Source organism: Dendroctonus ponderosae, unplaced genomic scaffold, assembly GCF_020466585.1.
Source record: "Dendroctonus ponderosae isolate FM_Combo_2020 unplaced genomic scaffold, Dpon_F_20191213v2 Dpon_F_20191213_6, whole genome shotgun sequence".
In the NCBI taxonomy this organism is placed as follows: domain Eukaryota; kingdom Metazoa; phylum Arthropoda; class Insecta; order Coleoptera; family Curculionidae; genus Dendroctonus; species Dendroctonus ponderosae.
Window position 1 is genome coordinate 1,002,763 of NW_026018814.1, and position 15,150 is coordinate 1,017,912.

The following is a 15,150-nucleotide window of genomic DNA, read 5'->3' on the forward strand; positions in this document are numbered from 1 at the left end:
AAAAGTAGTTCTTTGCGCGATTATGACCATGTATAAAGGCTCCCCGTAAAAATGACCGCAAATCACGGAAACCTACCAACTCAAGTTACCGACTATTACTTTACAATTTATTACCGCTAACCAGTTTTCACAATATTGTGTTACCGCACGATCGGTATTTCATATTTATTAGTAATTTGGTTTGCAATAATTAGCGCCTACATAACATAACAATATGAGTACAGAGGGGTTCGGCTCGTTTCTATTGGACGATCAGGTCAGGTAGGACTGCGGCAAGGTGGAAAGAGACATGAAAGAGAACAGATCAACCTGACCGGTATATTCCATCTTTCATGTCCATACCAATGTGTATCTCTTTCAGTTTTTGATTCGCTGCATCCTCACGAGGACCAAAAACTCAGCACGACCGTCCGTCCGCATGACCCGATCTGAGATCGATTGATTTTGGTTCCGAGCACTTGGCTCGCAATTATTCGCAATATGATGCACCGTTGATTAATTGTTTGAATTGTTTTTTTCTCGCCATAATGAGGCTTGAAACGATTTAGGTTTGTTGAAGTTTTGTGGAAAAATTGCCAGGTAAAATTCTCGCGCAAAATTGTGACCTCAGTGATGTTTGGTGATTTAAGTGTGCAATGAATTTGATTCCGTCTTCAGCTGTTCAGCATGGTCCCTAGAGACTTTGGACGGGGCTTCAGGGCACTTGTGGTGCTTGTTTTGTGGTATCAACAGTTTAGGTAATTTATCATTAATTTTCCTATGAATAAGAAGAAAGTTATTGAAGTCAATGAATTTAATGAGAAGTTTATTTATTGAAAAAAAGGCAACGATTGGTTACAAAATTTCTTCTTAGAACTCATATTAGACTAAGGAATTTCATGAGCCTTCCTCAGTCTAGACAATAAACTTTTTTCAGCGAGGGAAGGATATAAAGGCAATAAAAATCGTTTTCAGGGCACATCATTAGAGAACAATGGTTTATAGACGCAATTAACGGTCAGTTTTCTCTTAAACTATTCTTTAACCTGCCAGATATTTAACAGCCTGATGATTTGAGAGACTTCCTAGGCGAAACGTTGCGATCATTGGAAAGGCTGCTAATGAGTTAATTTTGGAAAATTATAAAATATTTCCAACAGTTGTTACTCGTATATATTCGCTTTGGTAAAATTTATTGCATTTATCTTATTTTTTAAGTTCTCATTTTCTGCGTCTTTATTTTTCTAGTGAGAAAATCAGATTTAGATTTTTTTCCTTTGCGATTTTTTCGTTTGTGTTGCTCGTTTTGTTGTAAAACTCGATTTTATCTTTTATTATTCAATGGTTATTGTGCGATTTTTGATGCAACAAACAAGCTGATTCACGTACCTCTGTTTTATTGAGTGTATTTTTAATCTTCAGTGTTTAATTATGTTGAACAAGGATTCGTATTTATGGTCCTATTGTTCGCTGTGTTTAATCTTTATTGCGACTGTTGTTTAGTTGGTGTTTTTTGCAGTTGCGATTTTTCTTGCTGGTCAAGTTTAGGAAAAACCCTTGTTTGGATCAAATGTTTTATTAGGGTTTTGTGTTTCGACATTAATCAGAAATTTATTTGGATGTATGGCTTTTTTTATTTTCTTGTTTTGGGAACGAGTAACGTTTTTGCTAGCATTGCTTTGAAACTAGTGAGTTTTTCGGGTTTTCGAGTGGAAAATAATCTGTTTCGGGCGCAATTTTTTGCTTTGTTGTCTGTAATGTTTATATTTATTACTATTATTGCAAGATTTATTGCAATATTCAAATGTCATTTTTATAACAACCCAACAGATAACGCAGCACTAAAAACATTGAAATTTTATGCATAAAAATTGCTTTTTTAAATTTAAACGTCTGATGACAAAAAAACCGAAACTACAAACTAGCAATAAAAGAACATTGAGAAAAATTGCGGATCTTCATGCGCACTTAATCAACGTTTTCTCACGGCCTGCTAATAAGGCTATTTTGGCTAATTTTTATGCAAAAATGCAGATTAGTTAGCTGAGCCTGAGGAGCATTTTCATTCCGACAGGCTGGCTAATAATTAAATTAACCCTTGGCGAAATTGGCTATCAGCGAATTTTTAATTGACTGCATCCATTTCAGTTACGTCCTAAAGTCGCGTAAAATATGCGTTTGGAAAATTAATTTTTAAATTCGCTGCGTTCCTCTGTCTAGACGGAAATTGCTGCTTGTTGCAAATTTATATATTTTTTTTTAATGAATTTTAAGCTTATTTTCCTTCCTGCAACGGTGAAGGTGCGGATAAACACCTAAGCGCTAGAATAGAAATGCCAATTAGCACTATATGTATTATGATTATTATTGCAAGTGTTTAAGTAACATTCAGTGCCTTAATGAGCCACTATTGAAAATCGTCCTTTCTTGCAATATTTATTATGAAATTCTGTTAAACTCTCTGCCTAAATTAGTGGAAAAATTCGTAAAAAACCAATAAAACATTCGTAGATGTTTGGAACTGTTGTCTACGGAATTGTGTACTGTAGGAGAATCAACAGGAAATCCCTTCGTTGTTTCTCAATTCTGGTTATCTTCCGCTGATCGTTTGACGGTGAAAATCGGACGTAAAAGTTCTCAAAAAAACTGAATTTTCTTATTTGTTAGATACACGTTAATATCTGGTCAAACAAGGTTTTATTAGACGTTAAACACTGTAAAATTGCGCCTTCAAACCCAGCAACATATCGGTGTTCACACGCGCGCCACAAGCAACCGGCCCTAAAGACCTTCGAGTTCTAAGTGTTTGTGAACAGTTTGGCTGGTTTTTTTGGGTGCATCAGCATGAAAAATGGCATGCAATTTTCTGGAATAATCCGTTGCATCAGCGTCGCTGTTTTCTTGGAAAAGTGGTAAATGTTGTTATGTTCTTTTTTTAATTTATTTTGAGTTTGTGAGGCTTGTGGTCGCCTTATTACGCCCAGCAGTCGTTATTGAAGTTAATTTTCTTTGAGCATTTGCAATTCTCAAAATATTTTCCTAAATGGCAAGCTTTCTTTGCTAGTTGAGAATTGATTAAAGTAAAATTATAAAATTATTAAAATGAGTTGGTTTCTCAGGTCGCAATTTCTAATTCAAATTTGCGTAAAACTTCCGAATAAGTTCCGGTTTAAATTCATCATTTTGAAGTTAATACAGCAACTTCATGTTCAAATTCAAAAATAAAGTCCTGTATGAGTTCCATTTTGAGAAATTTTTGAAAACAAGTTAACAGTATGAATTGTCGCAATTTCAGGTTCAGAGCAGATATTTCCAGGTTGCCTTTAAAGTTTTCACTGGAAAAGAATAATTTCGAATTTAGAGGTGACACTTTTCAATTAATCATTAGTTTTTTTTCTTTTAAGCAAAACCAGAACAAAAATAGCTAATTTTTAAATTCAAATTGCGACTTTCGCCAACCATTTTTAAGTCAAATTTGAATGCAAAATTCAATAGTTCACCACTTTGAGGTGTGAATTAAGCCATTTGAGTCCGGAATAGATGATACAATAATCGTTTTGAAAATGTGTGATATTGAAGATAAAATTGGAACGAGCACGTGCTTATTTATCCCAAAACGATAACAGGTTTTTCAGCAATTTATTAGCCATGGCTTGTCAATTCATTTAATTCCAGTTTAGCTACATTTATTGGTTAATACCCGCGAATGGGTCGTAAATTATTACGGTAAAATATAGATTTTTTTGTTGTAAAAATGTGTATTTTTGAATTTAGCAATGCTGTGGTTGGTTTTATCAGTAGACGTCATTATCGTCATAAAGAGTAGATAATAATAGACTTACGACTTTTACCGACAGTACGTTTTTTCTTTCTAGTAAAAAGTTCAGCATTTTGTTTATATTTGACAATTAGTCGAACAGCTCGGGTTGTTTATGGCCGGTCGGAAACAATAGAGAAACTTGCGTGAATGGAAGGCGCGTTATGGGATTCACGTGATTTTCTAGATCAAGGGGAGGATGGGAATTTTCGTTTGTGATGCTCGTGACTGTACTTTTTAGTGAAACGGTATGCGTTGGGGAAAATCGGACTTTTTTGCGCTCATTTTTGTGATTTGGATACAACAGCTTCAGTAAGTTTTGTTCAGCTCCTTTTTACCACTTGATTATTGCCCTCATTCAGTGAGCAGATAAACTCCCCAATTTTCTTGTTTTCTTGCGATCTAAAACTGATTCCAGCAGAGGATGATTTGAAACGTTTTATTTGGCACGTAATTTCTCCACATTTTATTAAAAAATATATTTTTACGCAACCTTTTCAATCAATTTTGTTTGGTGCGTCCTCAGCGGTATCCAAGAGAAAATTTGGCGCGGCTCTTGTGCAAACTTTCGAGCGCAACACTTCTGAGGATGCATGCCACTGCTGCTGCAAAACGTTAGGAAAATATCATTTTCTCGACGGTTTTAAATGCGATTGCAGTTAAATTTGTTGTTTATATACAAGCTGTTCTAATGTAGATTCACGTGGTTGCAAATTTTTTCCATGTTAGAAAGTGGCATTGACCAGTTAATAAAATCGTTTGCAAACAATCTGTTGTCGGCATGACGTTGATTTTATGTTGTTTGCAATATGCACTTCCACAAAACCCTAGTTTTATTGAGATAATCTCGAATATGAGGGCCATAAAATGTTGTAAAGCAAATCCGGACGCACTTCCAAAAATCGTAAACCTTATGGCCGAAGCCATAGTATCCAAACAGTTTCTTCAATTTAATTTAGTTTAATTGCGCAAACAAGGAAAAGTCCATGTGACGTGATAGTGGGAAAAATGTGTTCACAGTTAATTCGAGTATAATCGGCTCTAAGCCATTATTTTGTAAATTCCACTGCTAATAATCAAATCGCGTTCAGCCCAAGTCAATTCTACACAATATTTACACGGCTGATCGATGGGTAATTGCTTTGTCAAACGTTTAAACCCGTAGTTATGTAGATTTGCAATTGCCGTCAGAAACGTTGCATTCGAGATGTTATCCGCGGAATTGCAATGATTAATATGAATTTAATCGAATATAAATCCACAAAATCCGGCAAAAAGTCACTATTAATTAGCTCACAGTCACGTTATGTGAAAGTTAAACATTGCTATTAACTAGCTGTACAGGGTGTTGGGAAATTATGCGCCAAAGTTGTACTGCATCCTTAAAGGATTGTCGCAATGAGCCAAATTGGCTATTGTTTTAAAATATGTGTTGTTTGTTAAATTGAGCCAAACATGTTCATTGTCTCGAGCGTGAAGCTTCCAAGGTGATTTTCCATGAGTTTGTTGCATTTCTCTTTTACTAATGAAATTGATGTAGAATTTGAGACATTTTGAGTGACTGAAATTTATTGAAAAAACCGACCCGTTATGAAATTTTCGGTCAAAATTCAAAAATATACGTGTGCGTTTACTGAGCTCAATGGATTCAATTCGGAGTCTATAAAAATGAAGATCGCGTCCATTAAAGACCGTGGCAGCTCCAAAACTGCTTAAAATAGGCCAAAAATGTCGATATTGATTCAGGGTGTTTTTCAATGAGTTTGTTGCTTTTCTTGCTTCCTTCGAATGAAAATAGTGTACAGCTCAGGGAATTTTGAGACACTTGAAAATTTAATTTTAGATTTTAATTCAAAAAGTGTTTTTTGAGTTTAGTGAATTGTTTTCGACCCAATAAGCTTCTTGAAATGTACATATAAAATATTGAGTCTATTAGAAGACAGTTATCAGTGGTTAAAAGTAGTGATTGCTCAAAAACCGTTTAAAATAGACAAAAAATGGCGATAACTTCAGGTCGAAGGCTTCCGGCGTGTTTTTAAGTCAACTCGTCGCGTTTCTCGCTTTTTTCGGAAGAAAACGATGTGAAAATTGAGTCAATTGGAGAAATTCGATATTTTCTGAAAAAATTTACCTCCACCCCTTAGTAATTTTCGGTCTAAAATAAAAAATTTGCATAAGTGTTTTTTGAGTTCAATGGATTGTTTTGGACCTAATAAGTTTCCTAATATGCTTATATACATTTTTTGAGTCAATAATAAAAAAGATATCGGCGGTTGAAAGTCGTGATTGCTCAAAAACCGCTTAAAATAGACCAAAAATGGCGATATCTTCAGATCGAAGGCTTCCGATAACAATGCAAAACGACAGAGGAATTTTCATTTCTCAAATCCACCGGGAAATATTTGTTTTTTAGATTTTTCGGTTTTTCAAAAAGCGCATCAAACAGCCCAAAAATGTGGATTATTTTCACGAAACTGATCAGTGAAAATTCCAGGCATTTTCAGTGACTTGATATTTTGGTGTAAATATTGCAACTCTTGCGGAACAAGGGAAATTTGAAAACAATCAGTGAACAAGCAAATAAACTGCTTAATAAGTTTATCATGTTTAATCACTCCTGGAAGTTGTTGCGCATTATTTCCCTACACAAACCGTATAAAATTGCCATTGGTTAAAGTTCAGTGGTTTAGATGGATCTTGTGGGCATAATGGGAAGAATATTCGGCATCCATAAAAACGGCAATAGAAGCCGACTGATTACGAATATATCTTAACGCCTAGACGATAATTAATTGCGCCTATTAAGCCCCAACCGATAACACGAAATTTCTCTAAGGTGTGAACAATTTTATAATCGTCACCGAATTAAAAACATTTAATTAACATTTTAAGCCTGCCGTTAATACCGTTCCTATAATTGCTGAATCAATCTTGGAATGAGGTGTTGCAAGATTATTGACTAGATTGGATTTTTAATTACGATTTGAGTCTAATTAGTTTAGTCAGGAACTTGTCGAAAAAGTATGTTTGCTTCCTAGAGGCAGTTTTTTTCTGTTTCCAGTCAGACAACTCTGGATTGTTTCGTGATTTCTAATTGGTTTGTTGACGATTGTTGGTCAATTGGAGAAACTTTATTCGTTTTCAAGTTGATTTAATGATGCTTTCCGGAATGAATGGCGCATAAATCTCCGGAAGCCTAAAAATAAATGACGAATCTCTAATCTGACGTAATGAATTGGGTTGCCCAATTTTAGCAGCGAGGAAAAAAGCGGCAGTTGTGTGATTAATCATCATATATATTCGGTTGTTTGTGATTTTACATCTAATTAGAAGCCCTAACACAATGTAAATGCAAATTGCCAGATATATTTACTCGCGGCCTTAATTTGAATTTCATTCAGATAATTGAAAACTGTTTACGAAAAGTGTTGAATTACGGATGAAACTTGCCGATGATCAGGGATTTTGAAGACTTAATGAGCCAATTGAAGAGTTGAAAAAGTGATTTTAGTTGGCTTGAGTGCGGCTATTTAAAGAAAACTAAAATTTTTCCATTCAAAAAGTCCATTCAAGCGCATCAATGGTTTAGGACCTCCAGTCCAATGTAAATTCCAGTTCATAAATAATTCTCTGCCATCTAGACAAGTAAATTTATCCTAAGGAAATACTTTTAAAAGGCCGTTTAGATTTTTAATCACAAAGTGCCCCGCTGCTTCACTACCAATAATTTCTGGTATTCATGGTATCAGAGAAAGCTTTGTGGTGTGATTTCCATCTGGTACTGGACAGGAATTTTCTATTGCTCATGCCACGAATTTATTTGTTTTTCAATGAATTCATACAATAGAAATAAAAGACTTTGTCAATGCAGTTTGTGAGCATGTTCTATTTAATTCACTTACACTATATATTATAATTTGAAAAAAGTAAATCAGCGAAATATTCATGAATTGTATGCAGGCACATTGCTGCTTTGGCGTGGGTTTCTATAAAATAATACGACGATTAATCATAACGGACAATATGCAGATCATGGTGTCGATTAAATAGAAATAATGCATAATATTCCTTTTATATATCAACAATTTTTTTCTAATGCCTAAATCTCCTAATAAATTATTGTCAATTTCGATTAATGTATTTATTATTGAAATTGCCTTTAATAATTCACATAAATATGTATGGTAGTGTACGCGATCGCGAAATGCTGCACGATTGTTCACTGCTCTGTTAAACTTTTCACTTATTTTATTCCCTTTGTTTGAACAGTTTTTCGGCTCTTAAACTAATTAAAATTAAGTTGTTTGGTTAATATATTATTTTCCTTCCTGGGCTCCAGTCAAAGTGTGAAACAAAAATTTGTATATCGTTTATTTCATAACGTTTCGGCGAGACAACAGCACCATCAGCAGACCATTTGATGGCGCTGTTTGTATGTGTATGAAATAAACGATATACAAATTTTTGTTTCACACTTTGACTGGGGCCCAGGAAGGAAAATAATATAATAACAATTACACGCAGTCAGGAAAATAAATCAAAATAAAGTTGTTTGGCCAGTTTGGTTGAGTTAAAGTCAATAAGTGTCCTCTTTATTCGTTGTTTTGCGTCTAAAAATATAGTTTCGAGCTGTTTTTTGTGTAGTTAATTTTGCTTTAAAGCGATATTTTCAAATTTGTTATACTCTGATTTTATAGCAGAATTTCGAGCAGATTCGAAAAATGTCAAGGTATGTTAAATCCGGGTGGTTTGAGGGTCACGTTTTATGTTTCTTCCGCCAATGGGTCCTTAAAACACCATTTAACATTTTCAAGCGAACGGGCATAATTTATCAATAGAGAAACTGCAATTTTTTCATATTTGCTTTCAGATTAAGGTGAAATGGGTGCAAAAATGTGGTTAACTCCGGGGGAATCTGTGAAAATTATCTTAAATCTTTCAAGAGCATTTGTTGATTACAATTCTAGGAGTTTGAAAGACGGAAAATTATCAAAAGATGCGGAAAAAGCGTTTTCGTGTTTCGCAATCACGAGTGACTTGCATCTTCAGAGGTGTTACGCTTAGGTTTGGGTAACACTGTGTTGTGGAGCCTTTGTGTTGATCTTTTTGAGCAAATGTTTAAAGGGGATTTTAAAATTTATTCTTTTTGGGCCACTTTGAGCTGTGTGGAAGATATCCGGACAACATTTCCATTAAACCTTCCTTTCTCAGTTATTTGCATTGAAGTCAAATGCAAAACTTCGGTTGCTTCGTGTTGATAAATGCCTTCTTTCGCTGCAGTACCTGGCATGAATCATGTGCAACTCCATACCCCGTAGAAGTTTCGGGACACATAAAATATGCAAAACTCTTTCAAAAATGGCACTTCGACTGTAAAATGTCGCTTTTTAGTGCAAAGCAAAGACAGATATGGTGAAATTGGCACCGAGAAGGAAACACCTTGAAACCGAAACTTGAAATGTTATTCATGCAAGAAAGACGGTCATTAGCAGAAGCCGCAAACGGTGAGCTGGAAGTAATGTCGCCTGAAGCTTCAAACGTTTCTTTGCTGATGGACATGAGACACTTACATTCCTGCTACCGAGCTTTTATATGTATTTGCCGCTTTTTAAACTAAACGCACTCTGTCTATCAGTCATTATTAACGACTCGAACGAGTTTAAGATTCTTTGCGTATTTGGAATTGCTAACCAGGCAATAAACAGCCTGAATCAATCAATCTTAACGTGTGCGATCAATTAAAGAGGCGTTTTCCAACATTTTGTTCACCCTCGTATCTGGACTGTTTGCCTAATCAATTTACTGCACCTGCCTTTAAGTTAAGTGTCCTTTCTTTTTATCTCAACCCCAAAAAACTCGTTATTATACGGTGTGTCCGTCTAAGTAGTGCCAGGTGTAAAACAAAACGCCGTCCACCCAGGTAACTTTTCGACAATTTATTTTCCTTGTTGTCATCACGTTCAGCACTTAGCTTGTGGTCAATGCAACACTATCTTTTTGATAAGAGAACGAAACGTATTTGGCAGGTTTTCGAAATGGCTTTGACACTACAAGAGGTGGAACACTATCGTCTATACAGATTTTTGCAGTAATCTTCTTAAGATTGACGAATAAAGGAGAATCTCCGGCTTATACACAGCGAAATATTTCAAGAATCTCTCTCAGTGCATTTCGTTTTGATATTTTTCCTGGTACAAATGTATTGAAACATATCGGAGAATTCAACAAGAAAAGCCGCACAAGACTTGAATTAGTAACTGGTTTCCGTTTCGCAATTTAAAGAATGCCCCTTGCCGCGCATTTCTTATGCAAGAATGAAGTTCCAATTTTTCTACCTGTTATCAGTGGCAAGAACCGTTTCTCGTACTCGCAAAATCAGATTTTCTTCACAGATTCCATTGTAGTTTGCAGTGAATTCTCATTAAAATCGTCAACTTGGACTTGTCTCGATGGCTTTGAAGGCATCAATAAAACGTGTTTCAACGTACATTAGACTCAAATGGCAAAATGTTAACAGAGACGTAATGATCGTACAGTGCCTGTATCTATCATATGTTAACTGATTAGGAAAGTCGGAAAACATTGATTTATTGGTATTTGTATATCAACTACATGGCTTTGTTCTTGTTTTTTCGTGTATTTTTAGCGGATTTACATGCACAGTTAATGGACAATTTATACGGGATTTTTTGCTTTAGTCGGGTTTTTAATTTATCTTTGATGTCACTCCTCCATTATGAGCGGATGTGGCAGGTTTTTGAGAAAATGGAGACAAGAATAATGAATCATTCCCACTCAAAACTGGACTAAGATGCGAATTTTCAAAGAGAAGGTCGGTGGTAAAAGCATTAATTTTGACTCCAATATTGTTAATATTTGCCAATATTGTTAATATAATTAAGATCGACATCGTGTCTTAAGTCTGCGTCTTTTTAATGTCTGCTTTTCAGCTCTTCCAAAACTGGTGAAATTTACAAGTTCCTCCTTGCTTTAGTTTGGAAGATACGAATTTTTCAAAGATCGCGGTTATGTAAAACACTAATTATGAACCCGATTATTCACTTAGTGGGCAAAACTAATGATTTCAGCGATTTTTATGAAGTTTTCAGCATCTTTAAAGTGAAGTGTCGTCTAAAGATAGTGAAACTTTCAAATTACTATTTGCTTTAGTTTGGAAGATGCGAATTTTTAAACGCGGGGCGCAGTTGAGTAAAAAACATCGATTAAGAGACCGATATTTATAAGGCGGTCAAGACTTAGAAATTTTGGAGATTTTTATGAAACTTTCAGCATCTTTAGAGTCGAGTGTCTTTTTAAGATGGTGAAACTTTCAAATTACTGCTGGCTTCAGTTTGGAAGATGCGAATTTTTGAACGAGGGAGCGTAGTTGTGTAAAAGCATCGATTAAGAGACCGATATTTTCAAGGCAGGCAAGACTCAGAAATTTTAGAGATTTTTATGAAACTTTCAGCATCTTTAGAGTCAAGTGTCTATTTAAGATGGTGAAACTTTCAAATTACTCCTCGCTTTAGTTCGGAAGATGCGAATTTTTAAACGAGGGAGCGTAGTTGATTAAAGTCATGGATTAAGAGATCGATATTTACAAGGCGGGCAAGACTCAGGAATTTTAGAGATTTTTATGAAACTTTCAGCAACTTTAGAGTCAAGTGTCTTTTTAAGACAGTGAAACTTTCAAATTACTGCTGGCTTTAGTTTGGAAGATGCGAATTTTTAAACGAGGGAGCGCAGTTGAGTAATAACATCCATCAGGAGACCGATATTTACAAGGTGGGCAAAAATAAAGAAATTTGGCGATTTCTATGAAACTTTCAAAATCTTTAGAGTCGAGTGTCTATTTAAGATGGTGAAACTTTCAAATTACTGCTGGCTTTAGTTTGGAAGATGCGAATTTTTAAATGAGGCAGCGCAGTTGAGTAATAACATCCATCAGGAGACCGATATTTACAAGCCGGGCAAAACTCAAGAAATTTGGCGATTTCTATGAAACTTTCAAACATCTTTAGAGTCGAGTGTCTTTTTAAAATGGTGAAACTTTCAAATTACTGCTGGCTTTAGTTTGCAAGATGCGAATTTTTCAACGAGGGAGCGCAGTTGAGTAAAAGCATCGATTAAGAGACCGATATTTACAAGGCGGGCAAGACTCAGGAATTTTAGAGATTTTTATGAAACTTTCAGCATCTTTAGAGTCAAGTGTCTTTTTGAGATGGTGAAACTTTAAAATTACTGCTGGCTTTAGTTTGGAAGATGCGAATTTTTAAATGAGAGAGCGTAGTTGATTAAAAATATCGATTAAGAGATCGATATTTACAAGGCGGGCAAAACTCAAGAAATTTGGCGATTTCTATGAAACTTTCAACATCTTTAGAATCGAGTGTCTTTTTGAGATGGTGAAACTTTCAAATTACTGCTGGCTTTAGTTTGGAAGATGCGAATTATTAAACGAGGGGCGCAGTTGAGTAAAAACATCGATTAAGAGACCGATATTTACAAGACGGGCAAGACTCAGGAATTTTAGAGATTTTTATGAAACTTTCAGCATCTTTAGAGTCAAGTGTCTATTTAAGATGGTGAAACTTTCAAATTACTGCTGGCTTTAGTTTGCAAGATGCGAATTTTTAAATGAGAGAGCGTAGTTGATATAAATATCGATTAAGAGATCGATATTTACAAGGCGGGCAAAGCTCAAGAAATTTGGCGATTTCTATGAAACTTTCAACATCTTTAGAGTCGAGTGTCTTTTTAAAATGGTAAAACTTTCAAATTACTGCTTGATTTAGTTTGGAAGATGCGAATTTTTGAACGAGGGAGCGCAGTTGAGTAAAAGCATCGATTAAGAGACCGATATTTTCAAGGCAGGCAAGACTCAGGAATTTTGAACATTTTATGAAACTTTCAGCATCTTTAGAGTTGAGTGTCTTTTTAAGATGGTGAAACTTTCAAATTATTACCTGATTTAGTTTGGAAAATGCAGATTTTTAAAGAGAATGCGCTGTTGGATAGAGACACGCATTGCCGGATCCAGCTCAGGATTATGAACTAAAAATTACTCAAAATTTGGACAGAAAGGTGCGCTTAAATAGGGTAGTGCTGTAGGAGACACAAAAGCATCTAAAGCTTCGCCTTGGGAAGAAATTAATCATACATTTTTCAACTTCCAACACTTTAGACTCTCTCTCTAGTAGCGCGTTTTCCTAATTAGCCATTAATTACCGGTATATTGTAGTCAATTACCGAGTGGTTTTGTGAGTATTATCTCAATAAAACGACCCAAATAAGCATTGCAAGATAATACTTCGGAACTGGTTGGAGGAGAGTAGCCAGTCTGTGACACATCCAAAGTGCCGCCGTTCACAAGAATCTGAATATAAATATCTCGAAAAGAGAATAAGCCCATAAATTTGATTAAAGTTTAAGGTTTACCCTATAATTGGCAGGCATTTATATTATGCTGTTATATGTGCGCTTATTAGGTTTGAACTATTTTAATGGCCAATTTGATGATCGTTATTTCTAGCTTGAAATGCGTATGTTAATTTGGGGATTGGTAGTCTCAGGAATTATGGCATCGATTATGCGTCGGTATTAGTCTTTCGTATTTTAATCGGGCGGTTTGATGAAACTTAACTGGAAGAAAAACACAGTGTTTTGTCTAATACTGTTTAGTTTTGCGTGATTTTATAAGCGGCAGTAGGGAAACTTCAAAATTGTATTTTGATTTGTGTGAATTTATTGAAGCATCGCGAAGAACTATTTGAATATATTTTAAAGAGGGTTAATTTACAGATGTAAAGTTACTGTATGTGATGATGGCTGCAAAGTGAAACTTTCAGCACTCAAAGCAAAATCTCGGAGCTTTCATAAGCTTTCATAAGATCCGCATTCTTCTATCTAGAAGCGATTTGTCGAAATTAATTYGCGCAAAAATTTAAATTTAAATTAACAAGTTGCCAAGTAACTTAAAGCAGCTTGACACAGGCAGTAGAAGTTTGCAAATTTTTGAAAAAATCTCTGATGATGACTAGCAAGTGAAACTTTCAGACCTTAARTCTAAAGGACGGGGATTYCAGATGCAAAAATTCGCACCCGCATCTTCATCGGTTTTGCCGCAATTAATTAAATCAGAACAAATTGCTAAAATCTTTACCAATAAAAACTCCGTGGTGAGCGCTTGAAAATTAAAGTTTGCGGACTTGAGGATGAAGAGGACGAGAGATGTGTGAAGACAACGATAAGCTAATGCACAAGAAAATTTTCAAACAAAATAGGACAGACATGGAAGAAGAGAATGAAGGAATTTGTTACACCATCATGAAAAGGCATGACGCAAATAAAGGCCTCAAATTATAAAATTGATAAGAAAAGTATACAAAATTGTCAACCGAAAAGTAGAGCAACGTTTAAAACTGCAAAAACTGAAAAATTTTCGACGATAATTGCAGGATTTGCAAATGAGTGATCTAAACTCCCATTCATGAAAAGAAGTGCCGTCCATTGACGACTAAAAAGCTTTTATATTGTGTAAATAGAGATTATTATTGTGAAACGGGGACAATGACTAGTCAACAAAGGTGCTAGAATTTGTTAGGCAATTAAATTAGTCAACAATATGAAGATAATCGGTTGAGCACACAATGATCTGGAGTTATTAGCAGGTTTTACCACAAATAATTGATGTATAATGGTATTCCAAATACATTCAAGAAATGTAGGTTTCTGAGCCTTGGGTTGGCTTAAATCCTGCAAATTTGTGCTACGGGTTGAACAGTTTTGTTAGGCGGTGTTTGCAACGCCACTCACTTGCAAAGCCCCTAACTATGTGGAGTTAAATTACTACTTTAATTCGAACAGCCGTAAAGTATACTCGTGCGAATTCAAATCACTTTAAGCCCATTTTGTATATCAAACAGCCGATTCAATTTATTATATCCTTCGGTGGATGCCAGTTTTTGTGGCCTTTCCGCACACACAGAGAGTGCGAATTGCCGATGTAAATAAATTTGAAATAATTACCGCTCTATTTTATGTTCGTGTAAAGTTGATTTGATGGCATTTATATGGTGATTTGTTTCGAAAAATACATCTGGGGTTTCGAATTATCGCTTCTTTACGTTTCGGATGTTTCGATTCTATCTGGGACGGGTTTTTTTCTACCAAACCAGTAGGAGAATTTGTTTGCCAACCAGAACGGGAAAAAATTGAAATTTGGACTTTGGCATATTGTTTTTAAACACAAAGGCTTTCCCAACTTTTAGAACAAGCAAACTCTTTGTTTTTGATTTTACTCCCCATTTCACTAGCATTTTCTTGCAAAACACTGCCACTTATGGGAACGT

The 15,150-nt window shown here is 35.3% G+C and overlaps 1 protein-coding gene across 1 annotated transcript in view; it reads left to right on the forward strand.

The window, feature by feature from the left end:
• Window positions 1-324: 324 nt before the first annotated feature.
• LOC109536345 (protein Wnt-2) overlaps window positions 325-15,150 on the forward strand; it is a 44,590-nt gene continuing 29,764 nt past the window's right edge. The window contains exon 1 of the mRNA XM_019902522.2: window positions 325-737. Within this exon, the coding sequence (XP_019758081.1) occupies window positions 667-737 (71 nt within the window). The 5' untranslated portion in view covers window positions 325-666. The remainder of the gene's footprint in view (window positions 738-15,150) is intronic.